This window comes from Moschus berezovskii, chromosome 11 (assembly GCF_049115385.1).
Source record: "Moschus berezovskii isolate FMDL1 chromosome 11, NW_MosBer_1.0, whole genome shotgun sequence".
Taxonomy (NCBI): Eukaryota; Metazoa; Chordata; class Mammalia; order Artiodactyla; family Moschidae; genus Moschus; species Moschus berezovskii.
This window is the reverse complement of record NC_142470.1, coordinates 10,449,669-10,474,499: the sequence shown is the minus strand read 5'-3', so window position 1 is coordinate 10,474,499 and position 24,831 is coordinate 10,449,669. Positions and strand designations below refer to the sequence as shown.

Below are 24,831 nucleotides of genomic sequence, written 5' to 3'. Positions count from 1 at the left end.
GGCAACATATTAGAGAGGAAAACACATGGGCTGGGAGTTCAGTACCCTTTGGCTCAAATCCTGGCTCCATGGCTAACTGAAATTTCATCTTAACATGTGGGAACCTCAGCTGTGTCCAGGAAACGAGGAGGCCACATGCCTACAGAATTGTCAGAAGGATAAAACAGACAACAAATGCAGAGCACCTGGAACTAAGGCTGGCGAACAGCAGAAGGCATTTATAGTATTCTTTCTCGATTGTTCTCCTCGTCCCAAGTCTTCACCCCAAGAGAAGAGGCACCATTCAGCCCGTCTCCCCCAAACCCCCAGCAGACAATGCTTATGTGTGGGGATGGATCTCAACCCTCATAACTGATAACACAGTTTCATTACAATGTGCAATCTGCTGGGCACGGTGGCAGCACTGGGATCTCATCAATACAGAGCTTCCGGCCCAGGCATTGAAATCCCCCAAAGCTCAAAGAAGGGCACCCTGGGCTCCAGTTTCAAGGTTTTCCTTTTTGAGAGAGTAAACTGGAGAAGTAGGTATGTTCCACCTCAGCTTAACTCCGCTTTGAATGGGGTTGGTGGAAGTCAAAAATCATGGTCACAAGGTAGAGAAATCCAGTGAGATTTATTAAGAGCATCTGGATCTGCAGGCCCAGATAAGAGGTTACTAGTCAACCAATACAACAATAATAGTAGCATCTACTACTTACTGAGCATGTAGTCCGTGCCGGGAGCTGTGGTAGGCCTTTCAGACCTGTATTAACTTATTTACCCTAAAATAAACACCATTGTTATATCCATTTTGCCAAAACTGAGGCTGGAGATGTTAGGAAACATACCTGAGGTCAGTCATCTGTTCAAGACACTATTTTGGATTCAGAGATCAACAATACGGTCCCTAACCCAAGTATTAATAGCACAGGAGAGAGACAGGAGAGAAAGACAAAGAAGTAAAGGAAGAATGACAGTTCTGCGTGATCAGCACAGAGATGAAGGCAAACTCAGAATGCTGCCATAACACAGAGGCACTTAACCCAGAAGATAGGGGTGGGGTTGCATCAGAGAAACTTCTTAGTGGAAACGTCTCGAAACACAGTTGTTGTTTATCTCTACAGCATACTGCAAAAATGGTGGCAACACCGGAAGGCAGCGGAGCACAGCAAGTTCCAGAATAGAGCCTGCTTTGGAGTCTGAGCTCTGCCTTTCTTGGGTAAATGATATAATCTGCCTAACGTCTAGTTTTCTCATCTACAAAAAGAGGATAATTCTCAGACTATAACATTGTTTTCAGGGCTAAATACCAGGCTGGCAAAAACATTCATTCAGGTTTTTCCGTAACAGCTTACTTCTAAATACTTCTAAAATAGTTAACATAATACTTGTCATAAAAAATACTTAATAAGCAATAGACAGTACAACTATTGGGCTTCCCATGTGGTGCTAGTGGTAAAGAACCCGCCTGCCAACTCAGGAGATGTAAGAGATCTGGGTTCAATCCCTGGGATGGGAAGATCCCCTGGAGAAGGGAATGGCAACCCACTTCAGTACTCTTGCCTGGAAAATCCCATGGACAGAGGAGCCTGTAGGGCTACAGTCTATGGGGTTGCAAAGAGTTGGACGTGACTGAAGTGACTTAGGACACAAAATACCAAGATCAGCTTTTCTTCATACAAAGAAGTGATACATATGATGAGAAAGTGACAATAGTTGGCATTTATTGAGTATGGATTTTGTTCATTTAATCCTCCCCGGAAAGGTGGGTGCTATCATCAGTCCCATTTTATAATGGAGTAAATTGAGGTCTGGTGAGACTGAGACACGTGCCTGGAGTTGCACAGCTAACAAGTGGAGGAACCAGAACTTGAACCCAGGTTTGCCAGACCCCAAGTTTGTGTTTTAAACCTCCCTATAGCCAAGGGAGTTTGGGGAACTCAGGGGAAAAAGAGACTTACAGGGAACACATCTTCCAGACTGGAACCACTGACCAGTCTATGGTGAAGGTCAACTTCCACTGTAACAAATTCAGTTTGACTGTAAATGTCCCAACTCTCAGACACAGCATGTGATCTACAAGACCCCTTTCTGAAAGCCCCTGGAGAAGGTCCTAGTTTCCTAAGCCACAGCCTCAGTTTGTGGAAGTGGGACGAGACTGACAGGAGCAGTGCCCCCTCCTCTAGCCCTGACCGGTTCATAATCCTGATGAAGACACAACCCTTTGGTTCCCAGCCTGCTTTGGTCCCAATTCCATGTATGTTCATTCTCTAGCACTTCAAGGTAGAAAATGAAAATATATGAGCAGGAGAAAGCCTTGTAATAACTGCAGCATGCCCGCTTTAAAGCAAGTCCTTCGGGTATATTACTTTATCCATAAAGAGAGTTTACGCTAGTGTGAATGCCACATTTTGGTTCCCCTTGCATTGACAAAAACCTTTTTTTTAAAGATCAAAGTGTATGGTGCGCGTATGTGATGTTTGACATTGGACAAAGTACTCTTTTTCAAAACAGACATTTTCCAAAAACATAACTCACTAGACTAATGGGCAGTGAGAAGCCAAAATGACTGCCCCTCCGCCTTCTCCTTGTGTGTCTTTGCCAGAGTCCTTGGGACTTGCCAAATCCGGTCATGCCTGCTTAGCTTGCTCGACTGATTGTGCCAGAAAAGAAAATAAGACACAGATGTATTTGAGCTCTTTGAGATGCCAGTAAGAGAGACAGCTAATGGCTTCATTTCGACCCTCCCCTTCCAGCTGGGCACAGGTGGGGGATAATGAGGTCCCTCTCCCTAATCAAACTCAATTATTTACTACTCTATATAACCGCAAAGACATTCACATTCAGTTCAGAATATAAAACACACCATGGGCTACTTCCAACCACTGCCACTGGGTATTTATAACAAACTCAAGTGGCTAACAGTTTGCCTTGGCAGGAGTTTAAGTGTGTAAAGTTTTGCAAACTGTTTCTGTTCAGATATGTCCTGCTGAAATGGGGTCCCAGGCGGGGGTCCACAACTGTCAGGTCAATGAACTGCATAACATCTGAGAATGTATTCACCATGCAGTGTGGACAGGATCTGGAAATCAAATGCTTCGTTGTACCGCAACCTTCTGAGAAAGCATCACGGTTTTTTCCACAGCAAAACTGACATTGTATTAATAAACATTACAAGTCACTAGCCTGACATGTACATAGCAGCAGCTGACAGACTCCAACATAAGCTAAGGGGAGAACAGAGGAAATCAAAATGAGACATAGTAACTAAACATGGCCAAAGCGGGTGGATCATGAAACAAATCACATTAATGTCAGAAACGTGAGTCCCAAACTTTTAAGATTCATAGCAACTGAAGCAACAATCTGGTATAATTTTTGGATACCAGAGTAACTTGATGGTTATCTAAAATATGGGCTCTTATTGTTGGAACAAAGCTACCCTGGCACCATTTCAACAGACAGACATTCCAGTGAGCAAAACATACATATTTAGCTTGTCTGACCTTTAAATTCTTAGAAGTATGTAATTAATGCTTTCCATCTTTATTACTTGCTCCAATATTCCTGTCACTTTAAACAGACACAAAGAAAAATCTTTTCTTTTCTCTAGACAGTAGCTGTTGCCAAAAAGGAAATCAAGTCAGATTTACAAATACAAAATTAAACAGGCTGCATATGTTACGTTTCCATACATGAGGACAATCTGGACAATGAAAATGTTTGCTAATACAACAGAATGAAAAGAAACAACACACAGTTGGTCCTCTATGACTCAAGCAAACAATAAATATCTAGGATGATTCACAGACATATTGTCAGGCCTGATTACAAAGAACACAGGCATCTTTTGTTTTAAATTCCCTGCCCTATTTTAGCCCTGCCCCTTACCAAACTGTCTGACCTTGGGTAACTACTGTCTCTGATCCTCAGCTTATAAAGGCGAGTTGCTTATAAGGAATAAATGAGATAACAAGCTATGAAGGGCACCAAACTGAGTGTGCAAAATGCTCATCCCTCCCCACCCCCACCAGCTCCTCTCCAGACTATCAAGGCAGTATCACATAAGAACAGGTGAGTTTTCAAACTAATGAAATATTTTCATAAAGGTCTGGTCACTTGGGGTATACTGTAAAGAAAGTATACTAAAATCACCAAGACCCTTTTTGAAAAGCCCTCATACAGAAAGAACAATGAATCTAGTGCATACATCCTGAAAAAGCAGCTAACCTTTCTTTTTATGCAGACAAGAGAAGCCATAGCCATCTTTGGGAGCCCTCTGGACCACATCACCCAGCCCAGCTTCTGGTACAAGGCCCTCCAACACTGACCCAGTGGTCCATTTCCCAAACAGCAAAATCCTAACTGAATTCTATATGCTCCGCAGCTTTTTGTTAAAACAGCCCCTTTCCTGTATCCACCTGATACATTAAACACTGAAAGTAAAACACATATGAAAGTCAAAGTGTTAGTCGCTCAGTCGTGTCTGACTCTTTGTGACCCCATGGATTGTATCCCACTAGGCTCCTCTGTTCATGGAATTCTCCAGGCAAGAATTCTCCAGGAGTGGGTTGCCTATTCCCTTCTCTAAGGGATCTTCCTGACTCAGGGATCAAACCCAGGTCTCCTGCATTACAGGCAGATTCTTTACCAACTGAGCCATCAGAGAAGCCCAAGTAAAACACATATATAGGCAGGGCAATTTAATTATTTGACTTCTGATTTAGGAGGATTCTGTTTTATTGTTTCTGATTTTTCTTCCCTTAAAGCTCTTCTTCCCCAGCTCAGAGTAGGATGCCAGTGTGAAATAATGTCAACATAGGTAACACAATGACACCACACACATTGCTTTTGTCATTGCCAGTTTTTAAACTCAATTCAGTGTCACAAATTCTGATGGAATTAGTCTATGCTGGGGGCTAACTGGGCTTCCCTGGTGGCTCAGGTGGTAAAGAATCTGCCTGAAATGTAGGAGATCTGGGTTTGATCCCTGGGTCAGGAAGATCCCCAGGAGAAGGGAACAGCAATCCACTGCAGTATTCTTGCCTGGAGAATCCCATGAACAGAGGAACCTGGCGGGTTACAGTCCATGGGGACGCAGAGTCGGACACAACTGAGCAACTGACACTTTGACTTTGGGGGAATGGGAAGAGATGGACAAAGGGAGTTCCTCTCCTGTCCACCCCTCGTCTGACCTGTCTAACGGCCTAGGAGGCCTTGGCTTGGTCATTGCTGGTAAGGAGCACTTCTTGGGATGTTGAAAATCAGCTGAGATCTAGCCCTCAATTAGTATTAGGGGTCACCTCACCCAGATCTCTGTCCCCTACTTCTCCCTTCCCACACTCCTGACAGTCAAATTTAGTGCTTAGGCTCAGAGAAGCTAGCTGTCAGCAAGTTAGGGACTCCTGTTTATATATATATTGGCTCTGTCCAAAATCAATCAAGAACAATGGATACCTCAGAAATCCGCTTGCTGATCTGGTAAAGGAGGCAGTGTTCACTAACAGGCTCCTAATTTGTACTTCGTTAAGAGTAATCCATTCTCCTTCCCCTAATGACAACTCTATTTCCAGGGGCTTTCTGGGGCCCAAGGGCCTGGGAGGAAAAGACCAGTGTAGCCTCAATTCTGTAAGAACACCCACCTCCACACTCTTTTTCACAGAACACTTATCCAATTAGGGATTCATTTAAGTTAACTAGCTCCTCTTTTTAAATGTAAATCATTATATAATAAGTTATTATCCTTGCATGATGGAACAAGGAGAAATTTGAAATTTTCTTTTACATGAAGAAACATATTTTCTAATTTTTCTATACTGGACATGAATTAATTGTGTAATAAAAATAACCCAAAGAAAAGTTACACCCCATACCCACCTTAGGGTGAATTATTCAGACTGACAAATCTCTGATAAAAATAACAAATCGTAACCATGTAGTACTTCCTACATACCAGGGCCTGAGCTAATTTTCTGACAGTAGTATTTCCTACCCGAGGTTGAAGGGCCCCCAAGGTCAACTGATGCATTCACAGGCTCTCTTGAGTTTCAGAATTTAAAAATTGTGCTTTTAGTTCAATGAAAATCATGTATGTATGATTTTCACTGAAAAGCAAAAAGTTATACAGATAGATGTATATAGTGACTTAAATAGCGATAGAGAGATAAAGATACAGGCCACTCCCAGTTTTCCAGGTTTCCCATTCTCCATCCAGCGGGGGAGCCTTGAGTCATTGCTTGGAAGAAAAATACCTGGAAGAGCCCCTTAACCTTCATTAGACAGAGGTGAACAGGAAATAAGGGAATGTTCCTGACCCCGGGATCGAACCCATGTCTCTTACATCACCTCCACTGCCAGGCGGGTTCTTTATCACTAGTACCACCTGGGAAGCCAAAACATACGAAGCCAGAGTCAACCAATCAAGCCCACATCCACTCATTTATGTATTTGTCTATGGTTACCTTCACACTACTACAGCAGAACTGAGATACAGAGACTGTATGGCCTGCAAGCCTTAAATATTTATCATCTCATCCTTTAGTTTGCCAACATGTGGGATAAGCTGGTAAGATTTGGGAGACTGAATGTTCCAGCAGCTAGTTATTTAACATCAATAATAGAGGCAGAAAGGCTAAATGGCAGTGCAAGCTGCATGCAAGAACTGTTAGAATAGAGAAAGTGATGGGAGAAGTGTACACAAGGTTCTTTATGGACCAGACTTGCTGAAATCTGAAGAATTCATGTTCTCTGTGTACAAGTCTCACTGTGCACAGAATCAGTCATGCAGAAAGCCCATCTACAGAAACACTAATTAATAACAGCAGAAAGTAAGGTGATGCATCAGCCTGGTTCACCCAGGATGGAGTGGGGAGCTCCTGGATTTAGGACTTCTCATTTTAAAACAGGGAAAGTCAGCTCTTTGGTGGTTAGAATTCCAATTTTTCACTACCATAGCCCAGGTTCAATCCCTGGTTGGGGAACTGAGGTCTCACAAGATACATGGCATGGCCGAAATAAATAAATAAAATACAACAGGGGAGTCCTGAGCAGGACTGGCATAAACTAGGAATCCTAGCAGAAATGTTCTTTATTCTTCCATTAAAAAGCATTTAAAATTGGGGAGGTGTGCACTGTAAGTCAACTGACCCATTAAAATAATGGACTAATACCTAAAAATACATTCATTGCTTAAAAGGACAAATAATAATATGCTAATCTGCTATTTCTTATGAAAATCAAAAATTCAAGTTGACAAGTAAAACATTTAACACCTGTTAAATCCAACATCAGTGACTTAATTTCAACAAAACATCATCTGTTGCATTAATGTTGTTAATTTGTATTTTATTAATGCTATAGTTTTATTTGCATTTAATTTATAATTTAGTTTCAGTTGCACAAAGATATAGAATTTGTAGCTAGCATTTTACATCTGTATGTTTTTAAGTAACATTATAATAAAACAACTTTGGGCAAAGACTGAAGTTTCAGGAGAATTAATTTTCCTTTTCATTTTTTAAAAATTTATTTATTTTAATTGGAGGCTAATTACTTTACGTTATTGTATTGGTTTTGCCATACATTGACATGAATCTGCCCTGGGTGTATCAAAAGACTACTATGATCATACGTTAGTATTTATGTAGCAAAAATTGTATGCTAATGAGAATAATGCTTCTAGTGACTTATTAATAAACAACAGAATTCCAAGGAGAAGCTACTGCTACTGAAATTCCACTACATACATCTTAAAAAAAAAAATCCGAATGACATCTTAGGGCTTCCCAGGTGGCGCTAGTAGTAAAGAAGCCTCTTGCCAATGCAACAGATGCAAGAGATGTGGGTTTCATTCTTGGGTTGAAAAGATCCCCTAGAGCAGGAAATGGCAACCCGCTCCAGTGTTCTTGCCTGGAAAATTCCATGGACAGAGGAGCCTGGAGGGCTACAGTCCACGGGGCTGCAAAGAGTTGGACGTGACTGAGCATGCACACATCACATTTTGTGATGGTAAGACTGAAAAGATGCTTTTATGAATTTTATTGGTAGCACTGTAATGGATACATCTTCAGAAGGCTATGTATGTCAATACAAAGTGAGAATCTGAAGATGTTTTTTACCTTGACCAATATCCTACTCAGAGGAAACTTTCCTAAGGAAGTTATTCAACAGAAACAAAAGGGATACAGATAAGGACTATCTTTGAAGAGTCCCTTATTAAAACCAAAGCAAGGAAACAATCTAAACACCCCGTGACAGGCATCTATTTCATCTCATACATTTTTCTGTTGTATTGCTCATCATATTTGAATGGTTTGTTTGACAACTGTCATCCCATTAGACAGAAAGCTCCATGAGAATAAGGGGCTGGCTCTTTGATTTTTTTTTTCCCAGCAAAATCAAAGTATTACTTTATTAAATGAGTTATTTTATACAATACGAACATCAATATAATTTTAATTGTAAAAAAATTTTTTTTATAAAAAGGATGGACTGATTTTCAGATTTCCAAACCACAGTCAACTGTACATTTACACAGAATTGCCTTTGCATGCGGAGAAGGCAATGGCAAGCCACTCCAGTACTATTGCCTGGAAAATCCCATGGATGCAAGAGCCTGGTGGGCTGCAGTCTGTGGGGTCGCTAAGGGTCGGACATGACTGAGCGACTTCACTTTCACTTTTCACTTTCACACATTGGAGAAGGAAATGGCAACCCACTCCAGTGTTCTTGCCTGGAGAATCCCAGGGACGGGGGAGCCTGGTGGGCTTCCATCTATGGGGTCACACAGAGTCGGACACGACTGAAGTGACTTAGCAGCAGCAGCAGCCTTTGCATGAAGCCCAAAAAGGAAAAGCATAAAAATGAGTGTTTCTGTAGCCCCTTAATTTTTGCTGATCAACAGTTTGTTAGAAAAACAGCTGGAGGTTTTTACCAAAGGTCTGAGACTCTACATAATAAATGTAGACTGAAGGCATTAAGAACAGATACCAAAATATTTGGAATATAATATTAAAGTAAAAACAACAGTATGTATGCTAGAACTGAAAGTGTAATATATATACACGTGGAAATGAGTATACAAAAATGAAAATAATTATACTGGGATGGAGGAATCATTGGATAACTTTTAAACTACTTTAAATATTCTTTAAAGTTGTTGTTTTAGTGCCTCCAAAATGTAAGAAGAAGGAAAAATCGTTGCTGTGTACACCAAACATGACTTCATGGTAGGGATGAAATGACCATGAGGAGCTACCCCCGGCTCACTCCCAGGCACTTACGTTTCTTTCTTTGCTCAAGGGTAGAAACATCCAAAATACTTGTATATCCTAGGGAGCATAATCCTATTTTTAGTAAAACATCTGAAACAAAGGCAATATGCTTTTAAAAGACAGGGGAAAGCCCTCTAAAGGGATCCTGCTCTTCTTGACAGTGCATTTGCTGGTTACTAACAGCAGGGGGTGCCAAAGGGACCGCTATTGTCCCCAGGAGATGGCCAGGAGGGGCAGTGTCACGGCCTCCGTTAGAAAAGCTTAAACTGAGAAGACACTGCGGCTTTCCCCTAACAACCAGGACATATGTACAAGACTCAGGCGCTCTATAGACATTAGTGGACAAAAACCACATTTTTATTTTAACTAACTTCTGATATTTAGCATTTCCTGGAATTATGAAGGTGGTCAACAAATCACAGTCCTATGAGCAGTACTGGTGACTCTGTCAGGAAAAGAAACCATAGACAGTGTCATTACAGCTGTGGAAGATGCCTCAAGTATCATTTATACGTGGACAAGAGTTTGAGTGAACTCCGGGAGTTGGTGATGGACAGGGAGGCCTGGTGTGCTGTGATTCATGGGGTCGCGGAGAGTCAGACACGACTGAGCGACTGAATTGAACTATCTTGAAACGAGAGACCTCAGGAGTTACTGTTAGACCTGCCTCTGGATCTTGTCATTTAATGTATTGATAAAGACAGTGCATTTAATTGTATCACAAATTTAATAATTTGATAACTATTTAAATACAATGGGATTTTCTTGTACTCTGTGAATATTATTCTCTGCATTTACAAACACTTCTGAGAAGGGCTTCTGTAAGGCTTTAGTAGACTACCAAAGGCAGAGACAAGGTTAAGAATCTCTGCTCAGTCTAAAGGAGAGAGACTAGGAAGAAAATCAAATTTGAGTTGAACAAAATTGGAGAGAAAAAGAAATATTTTAAATCACAAAAGAGAAGTGATTGCAACACACATTTTCAGTTTAGATTCCTTGATGAGAAAGAGGAAAACGTCAAATTTTTCCTTCATAGGGTCCGAAGTGCCCCAATATTTCCAGAGCCTTGGTACATAGACACAATTTTTGAGACAGACTTAATACAATTTACCCCAGGTGCAGTGGATTGGAATACAATGCAAATGTTATCCCCATCTCTCTGGAAGTCATCATTTCATATTGACTCTCCAGATACCAAATATCATTTGATAAGAAAACCAAAATCAAATCCAAAACCCTAAAAGGCAGAGGTAAGATACTGAGATAAGTAACAGTGTCAATACTCACATTCGAACAAAGAGCGACTCTTTGGATGTCAGACCGGGAGATGAATACTTTTCAACCAGGGCCAAAGTACTGAAGCCAAATTTATGAATGGGCTCGTTGGAATCCAGTGGGGGAAAGTCTGTGTCAACCTCCCCGTCATCCTCGGCAATGTGCAGGCAGTAGGCACTGACGTTGTCACTGTAGGGAAAATCAAAAAGGTAAGTGAACACCATGGTAAAGGAGGGATGCAGAGACCAGAGGTATGGGGGCCAGCAAGCCAACCGGGACACTGCTGCTCCTCACCCCAAAGCCTGGATACAGTGAGATCTCCCAAACCCTGCTTCCTCCAATAAAGCGAAAACACATACACGGCAGTGCAAAGGGGGAGAGAGACAGTGTGAAATGAGAATGTTAATACTGCTCTATTCTTCCAATGAATATTTACGGAGTATCTGTTATATGGGCTTCCCTGGTGGCTCAGAGGTTAAAGCGTCTGCCTCCAATGCAGGAGACCCGGGTTCGATCCCTGGGTCGGGAAGATCCCCTGGAGAAGGAAACGGTAACCCATTCCAGTATTCTTGCCTGGAGAATCCCATGGACGGAGAAGCCTGGTAGGCTACAGTCCATGGGGTCGCATAGAGTCGGACACGACTGAGCGACGGAACGGAACGGAATGGATCTGTTATATATAAGACATGGGACTTAATGCCTTAGATCAAAGATGAGATTGAGTATAGACCCTCAAAGGAAGTTTAGTGAATAGCAGCAGGGGAAAGGAAGTACTACATTAGCTATAAGTGTAAAATAAAATAAATATCATAAAAGAGAGACAAAACTATAAACGAGGAAAAATTATTTGAAGGGAGTCAGAGGCCTCTGATTTATGTTCAGGATTAAGAAAATATCTGTGCTCTAGCTCAGAAGAAGTGCTCAGGGTAACCAAGACAGTCTTTACAGTTCTCCTTTTATTGAAGAATATCGGGCTCTCTTGATAGATCTGATTCTAAACACCAAGGACACTTAACAGAGTAAAAGCAAATGACCCAATTTATCCTGATGTAGATAACTAAGCTTCTCAACTATCAACACTTTTGGACTTGTCTCACTTCCCTAGAACGTCCAGTCAGTACTCCCAGACTCTAGCTCTGCCCAGTTTAGAATTGACACTGCTTCTCCTTTGAGGAAAATAAAAAGTCAATTTGCTGAAAAAGAGTGGGAAACTGCACCAACGTAAAGAAAATTTAACACTGAAATAACTAAAACACTTGAAGATACCGTGTACCAAAGTTCAATCGTGAAACTGCAAACCTGCTGGCACTGAGAATTTGAACCTAGTAGTTCACAAGGAGGCAGGAGTCTAAATTCTGTGGCTTAAATTTGGAGTTTAAATGATATGATTGATGCTTAAATTAATTAATTGCAAAGTGTATGCTAATTGTTTAATTGGTTGCTTGATCTATATAGATCATTTTTTGAATTAAATGAGTTGATTTACAAAGTTTATTGATTGGATGTGACAATGAATTATTTCACTGACTACCTGATTTGCAATTTTCCCAATTAATGCACAAATCTTTAGCTGCAACTCTGCTTATTGAGAGAGAGCCTACTTCAGGTGATCTATACTCAGGCTGTCATGACTAAGAGATATTTATTATATAAAACAGGTAATAAGGACAGATTAAAATTAATGGGAACTGTAAATTTACTAAATGGATGGATAACAAGAAAGTAATCTGGCTATGTTTGTCACTATAAATTTCATGTGTTTGCAATGCTGTTAAAATTTTTTTAAATTTATCTCTGAATGGTATGGGAAACTTACCAATCTTTGCAAAAGGTTACCAACTTCAACACAAAACACTTGCAGAAGCAGAAGAAAGCCCTTCAGATAAGGAAAATATCATAGGGTAATAGCTAAGGGCTTTGTGTCCAAAGAGACTTGAGTTCAAACTGAAGCCGCACTGCTCACGGACTATGTGAGTTCAGAGAATAAGCTTCATCTCCTTCACATTCCACTTCTACAAAAACGGTACAATTACCCAGAGGTGGCTGTGAAGTTTCAATGAGATGACATATGCAGTGCCTAGCATATAACAGAGGTAGAAAAATAAATGGAAGTAATGATAATAAAGTCTGATGGAAAATAACAGTTAGGTCAACCCTTGAAGACAAATCGTGGATGCATACTAGAGCAACAAAGCAACAGTGAAACTGGGCCACACGTTCTATGTGCCAACTGGAGTGAATGTGTCCACTGCGCTCTAGCCTTGGGGCCCACTGAGCCTCCGGGAGTTTATGAACAGGGAAGACACTGATGAAGCAAGCGATGAACAGCACAGATTATTTACTGCTGTGTAAATCATCCTAAGGAATGTCTGAGAGACCCTAACACCACAGAGGTTTCAAGGGCAAATAATAAGTCTATTGATAAAAGTGGAAAGCCAAACATTGGTATCAGAAGAATTCTGATTGTCATGGGATGCCCCCAAATCCCCTCAAAACAAACTCGGCAAATGTCACAGGCTAAGCTCTGAAAGCCAAAAGACTCACTGCGCCAAGTGTTCTCCCCCAGTTCCTGAATATAAAGTGTGATATCATGTATTCATTCAAAAAGCAACTGAAATACCTAGGCTATGTATAGTCTGTCCTGAGCACTGGGAACACAGCAAGGAAAACAATGAATAGTTCACCCAGTTTTACAAATTAATGGAAGTCTTCTCTGGGTCATCAGCAAAGTTTAGCAGTAAACAGGGCTAACATTCCATATGCTAGGCATGGATATTGGTTTCTCTGTGCCTGTATACAGGAATCATGAATAAAAGAAGCTACTGTAGTATTCTGACTTCTAAAACTTCTTTAGGACTCCAAATTAGTACTGGTACAACAGCCACTGGTATCATTGGCTACATTCACTGAGTACTTTGTGCCAGACACTGTGCAAAGTGGTTTAGAAACATGAGCTCACTCCATCTTCCCACCAACTCTGTGAGTTATTATTACTATTTTACAAATTACAAAACTGAGACTCAGTGAGGTTAAGTGGTTTGTTCAAGATTAAACAGCAGGTAAGTGACAGAGCTGAGATTCAAACTTAGGCAGTCAAGAGCCCTCACTCTTGACTCCCATCTACCCCTCTGCCAACGCCATGGTGTGTCAAGATTTCCCAAGGTCCTTGTTCCCACAGTCTTACAGAAATGCTGCTGCTGCTGCTAAGTCACTTCAGTCATGTCCAACTCTGTGTGACCCCATAGACGGAAGCCCACCAGGCTCCCCCGTCCCTGGGATTCTCCAAGCAAGAACACTGGAGTGGGTTGCCATTTCCTTCTCCAATGTGTGAAAGTGAAAAGTGAAAGTGAAGTCGCTCAGTCGTGTCCGACCCTTAGCGACCCCATGGACTGCAGCCTACCAGGCTCCTCCATCCATGGGATTTTCTAGGCAAGAGTACTGGAGTGGCTTGCCATTGCCTTCTCCGTACAGAAATGCTACATACGCTAAAAAGGAAAAGGAAACCATGACACATATTTATAAAACATTAGAAGCTTAGAGAGATTTATTTCAACCTCCTCACTTTTACAAATAGGAAATAGATGCCTATTTCAAAGAAGAATAAGGTGCCATGATCATCTAATTAAATGGTGGCAAAATCGGTTTCCAGAGAACTCAGGTCTCCTTATTTCTCTTTCATTATACTTTGATCACTTCAGAAATTAGTGGCATTTTGAAGTGGGGAGAGAAAAAGAGAGGCAACTTTAGGTCCTTGACTCAGAAACATGCCAACTATAGATATCTAGAGCTTCCAAGATGATGAAAATGGCGCACCTCTTCATGACAGTTTGGTGGAAGGAAGAGGGGTTTTCCAGTCAGATCCGGTTTTAATGCTAACACAAACAAGAACGAGCTATGCGACCAAATCTGTCTGAGTTCCATTTTCTTATTTTCTTACTCGTAATAGGCTTTCTTCGATTTTTTTAGGAGAATCATTTGGATCTCAAGTTATTCTCCCCTGCATTCTCACAGAACTTGGCTGTTACTTCTGCATATAACTTAACCATACAACTGCTCTTTTTCTTATTTATGCATCTATGTTCTCCTAAAGAGCAAGGATTCTATTGTCTCTGCATTCTCACTTAAGAGTAAAATGGCTGGCATTTAGAAGGTACTTAACAAATATTTGTTGAATGAATAAATATATGAATGTGTAGACTGAATCACTCTACCCATGAAAAAAACATAGTGGCTATTATTAATGATGTGTGTGTTAATGAGAAGAGGAGAAGTAATAAGCCTCTCTTTTTCTTGCTTGTCACACTGATATCTGTTAGCCAAATGAGGTTTTCAAGGCAATGCACATGTGTAGAGATTGCAATTCAAGACAAGGAAGAAGGCCCAGGAGAAAGAGAAAACGAAAGAGGTATTCTTACAGTTAATCAAGTTGTGAGTACCGGCATCTCAGTTTTTTTATGGAGAAAAAAAACAATAAGAAATTATTACAACTATATAAAAATGTTCAATTACATACATATAAAAAGACTAGAAGAAAAGGGACCAAAATGTTTATAAAGACTATGTTAACATTCAAGCAATGAGTACTTTATTCTTTCTAACTTTCTATACTTTCCAGATGTCCCATAATATATATGTATAACTTTCATTTTCCTTTCTTTATAAAATCCATGGAATTCTCCAGGCCAGAATACTGGAGTGGGTAGCCTTTCCCTTTTCCAGGGGATCTTCCCAACACAGGAATCGAACCAAGGTCTCCTGCATTGCAGGCAGATTCTTTACCAGCTGAGCCACAAGGGAAGCCCTTCTTTATAAAATAATTAAATTTTTGATAAAGGTAACACATTCGTATTGTGGACAATTTAGAAATATGGAAGAAGACAAAGAAGGCTGGGCAATCCTCTCACTCCACTACAAAGAGAAAATCATTCGTCCTAGAGACTCTGAGCATAGCCAGCCTTATTCACACGTGTGGTCATTTACCCTACCAGATTTTGGAATTAAGTAGGAAGTAACCACAACAACTGCAACAGGGTCTGATAAGGATTAAACAACATAATTAATTGCACAGTGCCTGGCATGGAGAAAGATTCTCATTTTGCCAAAATTTCTTCTACCACTTTTAAGTCTCTGATTACACAGAAGCTGAATTAACTATCTATCAAGAGTCTTGAGTGTGTCATTACCAGAGGGAGAAGAATGATCAAAACACAAACAAGTATAGGACAACTGGATCTACAAGAATAGGCTTAAGAGTTGGGTTGGCATGGATAGAGCAGGTCCTTTGAGGTACCATCGAATTTGAAAGAGGAATGAAAGTTTAAATAATGAATGGATGTAAAATGGAGTCTGCTGTCAAAGAGAGATCCTTTGGGGGGAAATATTTATCTCCAAAGCTTTAATGAGTACAATTAAATGAATTTTGTTATTCATATCTTATCAAATAAAGCTAAATTTTACAGTACAAAATTTTATCTCACTGAATTGGTGACCGACATTCACTTTATATTCAAATGGCAGTACGGCTTTTATGAAGAGACAGAAGCTGTAAGCCCATAAATAGATGGCATTTAGTTCATAAATGAAAATTCAGGAGCATTCCAGGGAGCACCACAGATTTCTACCAAATGTAGAAATTCATTTATCTTCAGAAAATGCAAAACATACTAAAGTATGATCATGAGACAGACTAATGTTTGCTCTTTTCAAATGAAAAATGAAATAATGCATGATTCTGAAATGTCTAGAATGCTCAATACATGAGCTTTGCTGTTCAGTTTGGTGAGAATCAATATTAAGAGTATATCAGGCATTAGCAAGAGAGAAAAAGATTCCGACAGTTGCAGCTCAGAAGTTCATCTCTTTGAAGTCAGAAGTTCAGCTCTTTGAAGTCAGAGTTAAAGATTTTTAAGACTCCCAAGATTTCCTTTTCTCCAAAACACATCCCCCATAAATGGAAAGTAAAACTGATAAATAACATCATAAGACTTGTCAAGCCACAGCAACCTCAGATGGGAATAGTTAAATCTAAATTCCCTGGTAAAGTTCTAGGGAGAAAATGCCCACTAATTTTTAAGCAGAAGCAAGACCTTCATATAGTTCTGTCCGGGCTCCTTCTGGGTCACTTTCTATTGCTGTGTCTTCAAGTCCCCTGACCACTACATGCTTTCTCCTGCCACAGCATCACTGCCAAACCGTTCCATCTGCCAAATGCCTTGTGCCTCACTTTCTGCGGGAACTCCACCACTTCCCCCACACCCATGGTTCCCAGGTGACACTCTCACAGTGGCATTCCTTCACTGCAGAGCACTTAACTCAGCTTCTAAGCAAACATAATTCGGTTTAATTATTTGAATTATGTGCCCATTTCCTTCACTAGCTTGTGGAATTCATGGAAGAGAAACCGTATCTTATTCCACTCACCACTGTACACCCAGCAAAATGCCTGGTATATAGCAAACACTCAATAAATATTTACTGAATGCATGAATGAATACAAATGATAAGTGAAATGAGCCAGTTACAAAGTGCTATTACACTTGATAATTTCCTCTTCCCCACCAAACTGTAAATTTTTTGAGTGCAGCAATTGCATTTCTCTTGTTCTCCATTTTATCCTTGATACCCAGGGTCTGGAACTCCATAAATATTTGTTGAATGAAGAAATGATGAGGGACTTAAGTCTTTGAGATTAAGCAGGGTATCGAGAGAAGAGTGAGAAAGACGTTTCTAAGGAAATGGTAGAAGCAGAAGCTGTATGTCAAGAAGCTGCCAGTTAAAGAATGTGATGTGTTAGAATGTTTATGGGAGCACAGCTGGGGGTCAAAATTGGAAGGGCACGTCAGGCTGTTATTATTTAGGTAAAGGGTTCTCCGTGATGACTCTAAGGAGTATAAATTAGAAGCAGCAATCAAGAAATGGGAGAAAAGTACATATACCATGGTGGAGATGCAGACAGAAAAAAAAGCGGGGAGAGATAGGGAGTATAAAGAATTCAAACTGCAAAGTTGTCAGAAAACATACAATATAAAGTCAAATGTCCGTAGATACTTTGATAAGCCCATGAGGGCATCAGTGTATCACAGCATGGTACAATTATGTGAGCTATCAGAAAAGTGCTAAAATATGCTATTACTGCTGAATTAACACTAGTATTGGTTGCAGTACTAGCTGCTGGAGTTACAGTATTTAGCAACAACAGAAACAAACATTGTTGGAGCAGTTGCCATGTATTTTCTCATTTTAATTTTATAACTACCCTGATAAGAAGTTCCTATCCTCATTTTACACATAGGAAAACTGGAATACACAGGCTGAAGTAATTCATCCAAGATCACCCTGATGGTCAGTGCCAGAATGCAAATCCAGACAATGGCTTTGAATCCCATACCCTTGACCGCTACGTTATATACTGATTAAGAAGGCAGACGAAAATGTTACCACAGGTTAGAGAGCTTCCATGAAAAATTAAAAAAATAAAGAAACCTCAATACTGAATGAGATAAACCTCAGCTATCTACAAGGTCCAACAAGTTTCCTAAGGACTCGAGGTAGCTGAGTTTACGTGAGAATAAATTGAATCCATAGTAAAATCCGTTGTGTGGCTGTATGATGTGTTGGTATACTCTACAGCTACACTTTCCAAACTTGTGGTTACTGAGCCCTTATAATGTGTGTGTGTGCGTGTACTCAGTTGTGTCAAACTCTTTGTGACCCCACCGACTGTAGCCTGCCAGACTTCTCAGTCCATGGAATTTTCGAGGCAAGAATACTGGAGGGGGCTGCCATTTCCCCCTCCAGGGGCATCTTCCTGACCCACGGATCAAACCCATCTCTCTTGAGCTTCCTGCATTGGCAGTTGATTCTTTACCTCTGAGTCACTGGGGAAGTCTCTTCGAATGTGGCTAGTCTGAATTGAGATGTGCTGTAAATAGCATATAAACACTAGATATTGAAAACGTGACCCAAAAAATAACAAAACATCTCATTAATAATTTTTATATCAATTACATATTGAAATGATAAATCTTTCCTATAAAGGGTTAGATAAACTATATTATGAAAATTAACTTCACTTCTTGGAAATGTTTTAAATATGTTTTAAATATGATTACTATAAAATTAAAATTGTAAATATGACTTACATTTGGAACTTGTATTATATATATATTTTTTCAGTTTTATTAAAATATAATTGACATGCAACATTGTGTAAGTTTAAGGTGTTGCTTTGACATGCTCACATATTACCAAATGATTACTACCAAGTAGCATTAGCTAGTACCTCCATCATGGGCAGAACATTTGGGACTCTTAAAAGACTTGTCAGGAAGAATGACTCCAGGAAGAATGAAGATGAAACAACGAAGAATTAAATAACTCCAGAGAGAAGGAAGAGACAGATTCAAAGCGAAAACAACACCCAGTTGTGACTGGAAATGGAAATAAACTCTGATCCTGTAAAGAACAATACTGCACAGGAACCTAAATGTTAGGTCCATGAATCAAGGTAAATTGGAAGTGGTCAAACAGGGGACAACAAGAGTGAACACTGACATTTTAGGAATCTAAAATAGACCGGAATGGGCGAATTTAACTCTGATGACCATTATATCTACTACTGTGGGCAAGAATCCCTTAGAAGAAATGGAGTAGCCCTCATAGTCAACAAGAGAGTCTGGAATGCAGTACTTGGGTGCAATCTCAAAAATGACAGAATGATCTCTGTTCATTTACAAGGCAAATTATTCAATATCACAGTAATTCAAGTCTATGCCCCAACCACTAATGCCAAAGAAGCTGAAGTTGAATGGTTCTATGAAGACCTACAAGACCTTCTAGAACTAACACCAAAAAAAGATGTCCTTTTCATCATAGGAGACTGGAATGCAAAAGTAGGAAGTCAAGAAACACCTGGAGTAACAGGTAAATTTGGCCTTGGAGCACGGAATGAAGCAGGGCAAAGGCTAATAGAGTTTTGTAAAGAGAATGCACTGGTCATAGCAAACACCCTCTTCCAACAACAGAAGAGAAGACTACACATGGACATCACCAGATGGTCAACACCGAAATCAGATTGATCATATTCTTTGCAGTCGAAGATGGAGAAGCTCTATACAGTCAGCAGAAACAAGATCGGGAGCAGATTGTGGCTCAGATCATGAACTCCTTATTGCCAAATTCAGACTTAAATTGAAGTACGGAAAGCCACTAGACCATCCAGGTATGACCTAAATCAAATCCCTTACAACTATACAGTGGAAGGAACAAATAGATTCAAGGGATTAGATCCGATAGACAGAGTGCCTGAAGAACTATGGACAGAGGTTCGTGACACTGTACAGGAGGCAGGGATCAAGACCATCCCCAAGATAAAGAAATGCAGAAAGGCAAAATAGTTGTCTGAGGAGGCCTTACAAATAGCTGAGAAAAGAAGAGAAGCAAAAGGCAAAGGAGAAAAGGAAAGATATACCAATTTGAAAGCAGAGTTCCAAAGAACAGCAAGAAGAGATAAGAAAGACTTCCTCAGTGATCAATGCAAAGAAATAGAGGAAAATAATAGAAAGGGAAAGACCAGAGATCTCTTCAAGAAAATTAGAGATACCAAGGGACCATTTCATGCAAAGATGGACATGATAAAGGACAGAAACGGTATGGACCAAACAGAAGCAGAAGATATTAAGAAGAGGTGGCAAGAATACACAGAAGAACTATATAAAAATGATCTTAATGACCCAGATAACCATGATGGTGTGATCACTCACCTAGAGCCAGACATCCTAAAATGTGAAGTCAACTGTGCCTTAGGAAGCATCACTAGGAAAGCTAGTGGAGGTGATGGAATTCCAGTTGAGCTATTTCAAATCCTAAAAGATGATGCTGTGAAAGTGACCAGCAAATTTGGAAAACTCAGCACTGGCCACAGGACTGGAAAAGGTCAGTTTTCATTCCAATCCCAAAGAAAGGCAATGCCAAAGAATGCTAAAACTACCACAATTGCACTCATCTCACACGCTAGTAAAGTCATGCTCAAAATTCTCCAAGCCAGGCTTCAATAGTATGTGAACTGAGAGCTTCCAGATGTTCAAGCTGGATTTAGAAAAGGCAGAGGAACCAGAGATCAAATTGCCAACATCCGCTGGATCACTGAAAAAGCAAGAGAGTTCCAGAAAAACATCTACTTCTGCTTTATTGCCTATGCCAAAGACTTTGACTGTGTGAATGACAACAAACTGTGGAAAATTCTTCAAGAGATGGGAATACCAGACCTCCTTACCTGCCTCCTGAGAAATCTGTATGTGGGAAAAGAAGCAACATTTAGAACCAGACATGGAACAATGGACTAGTTCCAAATTGGGAAAGGAGTATGTCGAGGCTGTATATCGTCACCCCGATTATTTAAGTTACATGCAGAGTACATCATGTGAAATGCCGGGCTGGATGAAGTACAAGCTGGATTCAAGATTGCCGGGAGAAATACCAATAATCTCAGATATGCAGATGATACCACCTTTGCGAGAAAGCAAAGAAGAACTAAAGAGCCTCTTGAAAGTGAAAGAGGAGAGGGAAAAAGCTGGCTTAAAACTCAACATTCAAAAACAAAGATCATGGCATCCGGTCCCATCGCTTCACGGCAAACAGATGGGGAAACAATGGAAAGAGTGACAGACTTTATTTTCTTGGGCTCTAAAATCACTGCAGATGGTGACTGCAGCCGTGAAATTAAAAGATGCTTGCTGCTTGGAAGAAAAGTCCAGGCAACATTAAAAAGCAGAGATATTACTTTACCAACACAGGTCCATCTAGTCAAAGCTAGGTGTTTTCCAGTGGTCATGTATGGATGTGGAATTGGACCATGAAGAAAGCTGAGCGCTGAAGAATTGATGCTTTGGAACTGTGGTGTTGAAGAAGACTCTTGAGAGTCCCTTGGACTGCAAGGAGATCAAACCTGTCAATCCTAAAGGAAATCAGTCCTGAATATTCATTGGGAGGACTAATGCTGAAGCTCCAATACTTTGGTCACCTGATGTGAAGAGCTGACTCACTGGAAAAGACTGATGCTGGGAAAGACTGAAGGCAGGAGGAGAAGGGGATGGCAGAGGGTGAGATGGCTGGATGGCATCACTGACTCGATGGACGTGAGTTTGATTGGGCAAGCTCCAGGAGCTGGTGATGGACAGGGAAGCCTGGCGGTGCTGCAGTCCATGGGGTCGTGAAGAGTTGGACAGGACTGAGAGGCTGAACTGAACTGACACTTCTGAACTTCACTGTACTTTGATCCCAAGAACTTCCAACTGAAAATTTATAAGCTTTGACCAACATCTCCCCATTTTCCTCATCCCCTAGGCCCTGGAAACCAACACTCTAATCTCTGTTTCTATAAGTTCACTTTTCTAGATTCCACCTGTAAGTGATATCACACAGTATTTGTCTTTCTCTGTCTGACTTATCTCATTTAGTATCATGTCCTTGAGATCCATCTATATTGTTGATAACAGGAGGATTTCCTTCCTTCTCGTGACTGAATAATATTCTACTGTGTGCATATATACACCACATCATCTTTATCCATTCATTCACAGACGAACTCTTAGGTTGTTTCCTTATCTTGGCTGTAGTAAATAATACTGCAATGAACTTGGCAGCATAGGTATCTCTCTGAGATACTGTTTGCATTTCCTATGGATATATATTCAAGAAGTGGGATTGCTGGATCATATAGAAGTTCTACTTTTAATTTTCCAAGGAATCTCTCTATACTGTTTTCCATAGTGCCTGTACCAATTTACATCCCAAGCAACAGTCACAAGGGCTCCCTTTTCTCCAAGGCCTCCCAAACACTTGTTATCTTGTCTTTTTGATGCCAGTCATTCTCACAGGTGTGAGATAATTGCACTGTATTTCATTTGAACAGGACTGCTCCACAGACAGAAACTTTCACCCACTGAACACTGAGATAACACTCCGAAATACACTATTCCAGCTGTGTATACTACAGCAAAATCTTTCAAGTTTTCAGTAGTTCATCTGTCAATAGCCTAATGAAGGGCAACAGAATTTAGAGACCAGTGAAATATGTTGAATGTCTAAGGGACAAGTGAAAAGAATAAGGCAAGGAATGGCCATTCAAGTGTACAACAGAGTCATAATATATGACAAAAAAAAACCCTGCATAAAAAATAAGACTGTTCAAAATTATTCATACAAATCTTTAAAATTACCTATGAAGTAAAATCAGAGAAGGCAATGGCAACCCACTCCAGTACTCTTGCCTGGAAAATCCCATGGACCGAGGAGCCTGGGTGGGCTATAGTCCATGGGGTCGCTAAGAGTCGGACATGACTGAGCGACTTCACTTTCACTTTTCACTTTCATGCATTGGAGAAGGAAATGGCAACCCACTTCTGTATTCTTGCCTGGAAAATCCCAGGGATGGGGGGAGCCTGTTGGGCTAACGTCCATGGGGTCGCACAGAGTCGGACATGACTGAAGCGACTTAGCAGCAGCAGCAGCAGCATGAAGTAAAATAAACATGGTTTTGTGTCAAGAACACATTCATATTTCCCATCTCAAGTTCTTGACAAGGTGAAACCTCACTGAATTTTATTTTTCTTTTACAAATGGGTGTTCCTAAAAAGATAGCGTTTCACTCAAATCTGACAGAGAAATATAAATTAAGGAATGCTTTAAAAAAATCTTACAGGCCAGAAATAGACCCACACAAATTCAGTCAACTGATCTTTGGCAAAGCAGCAAAGGCAACTCAGTGCAGAAAGGATGGCCTTTTCAATTGGATATTAAGATTAAAAAAAAAAAAAAAAGAATCCACGATACAGATCTTACACCTGTCACAAAAATTAACTCTAAATGGATCATACAGCTAAATGTAAAGCACAAAACTATGAAACTTCTAGAAGATAACAAAGGAGAAAAAGCAGGTAACCTTAGGTTTGGTGATGACTTTTTAGCTGCAAAACCAAAAGTACAATCTATGAAAAATTTGATAACTTGGAGTTCATTAACACTAAAAACTTCAGCTCTGCCAAAATTGCTGTTAAGAGAATAAAAACATGAGCCACAGATTGGGAGAAAAGTCTTTACAAGAAACACATCTGATAAATATACAAAGAACTCTTAAAATTAACTCAACAAGAAGAAAAGAACCTGGCTAAAATATATGCAAAAGACCTGAACAAAGAGCTCAAAAAATAAGACAGATGTCAAATAAGCATATGTAAAGATGCTCAACGTCATCTTACCGCGTGTGTGCATATGTGCTAAGTTGCTTCAGTCATGTCCAACTCTTTGTGACCCCATGAACTGTAGCCCGTTAGGCTCCTCTGTCTATGGGATTCTCCAGGCAAGAATACTGGAGTGAGTTGCCATTTTCTGCTCTAGGGGATCTTCCCCACCCAGGAATCCAATCCTGGGTCTCCTGTACTGCAGGCAGTCTCTTGCATTGCAGGTGGATTGCAATGGAAAACTACTCAGCCATAAAAATAATAAAATTTGACATTTGCAGCAAAATAAATGGACTTGGAGGGCATTAAGCTAAGTGAAATAAGTCAGAGAAAGACAAATACTATATGCTATCACTTATATGTGGAATCTAAAAAACACAACAAACTAGTGAATAAAACAATAAAGAAGCAGATTTACAGATACAGAATGAAACAGTAGTTACCAGTGGGGAGAATGAAGGGAGGGCAACATAGGGGAAGGGAAAGAAAGGGTTGTTATGGAATTATGTGAAATCATGTGTGTGAAACTTCCTAAAATTGCACAGCACTGTAGAGTTTATTTATTAATTTTTATTTTAAGCTTTTATTTTGTATTGGGGTATAGCTGGTTAACAATGTTGTGATGGTTTCAGGTGAACAGCGAAGGGACTCGGCCATATATACACATGTATCCATTCTCCCTCAAATTCCCCTCCCCTCCAGACTGCCACATAACACTGAGCAGAGTTCCATGAAAGTACTATAGAATTTAAATAATCATTTATTCAATTAAACAAAAAAAAAAAAGAAATTCTTGGGTTTAGATACCAATTCTACCACTTACACTGTAATATAGAAAAGTTGTTTAGCCTCTCTGAGCTGTAGTTTCCTTATCTGTACAATAGATGCCACAGTTCACCTCACTGTGTAACCCTGAAGCTCCTTTGCCCCTCTCGGTTTCAGTCCCCACATCAAGCAATGTTCTAAGCCTTAACTCAGACAATGCTTATAAAGTCACTAGCAATGGCGCGTTTCCACTTTATGCTGAGAAGGAACAACACCGTAGCTGACACTGGAGTACAGCTGCA

The 24,831-nt window shown here is 40.2% G+C and overlaps 1 protein-coding gene across 9 annotated transcripts in view; it reads right to left on the bottom strand.

Annotated features, from left to right (window-relative positions):
- The window catches only part of MAPKAP1 (MAPK associated protein 1), a 243,471-nt gene that overhangs the window by 97,928 nt on the left and 120,712 nt on the right, over positions 1 to 24,831 (bottom strand). For all 9 annotated transcript variants that reach the window (XM_055400351.2, XM_055400349.2, XM_055400346.2 and 6 more), the window contains one exon: positions 10,539 to 10,715. In XM_055400351.2, coding sequence (XP_055256326.1) covers positions 10,539 to 10,715 — 177 coding nt within the window. The remainder of the gene's footprint in view (positions 1 to 10,538; positions 10,716 to 24,831) is intronic.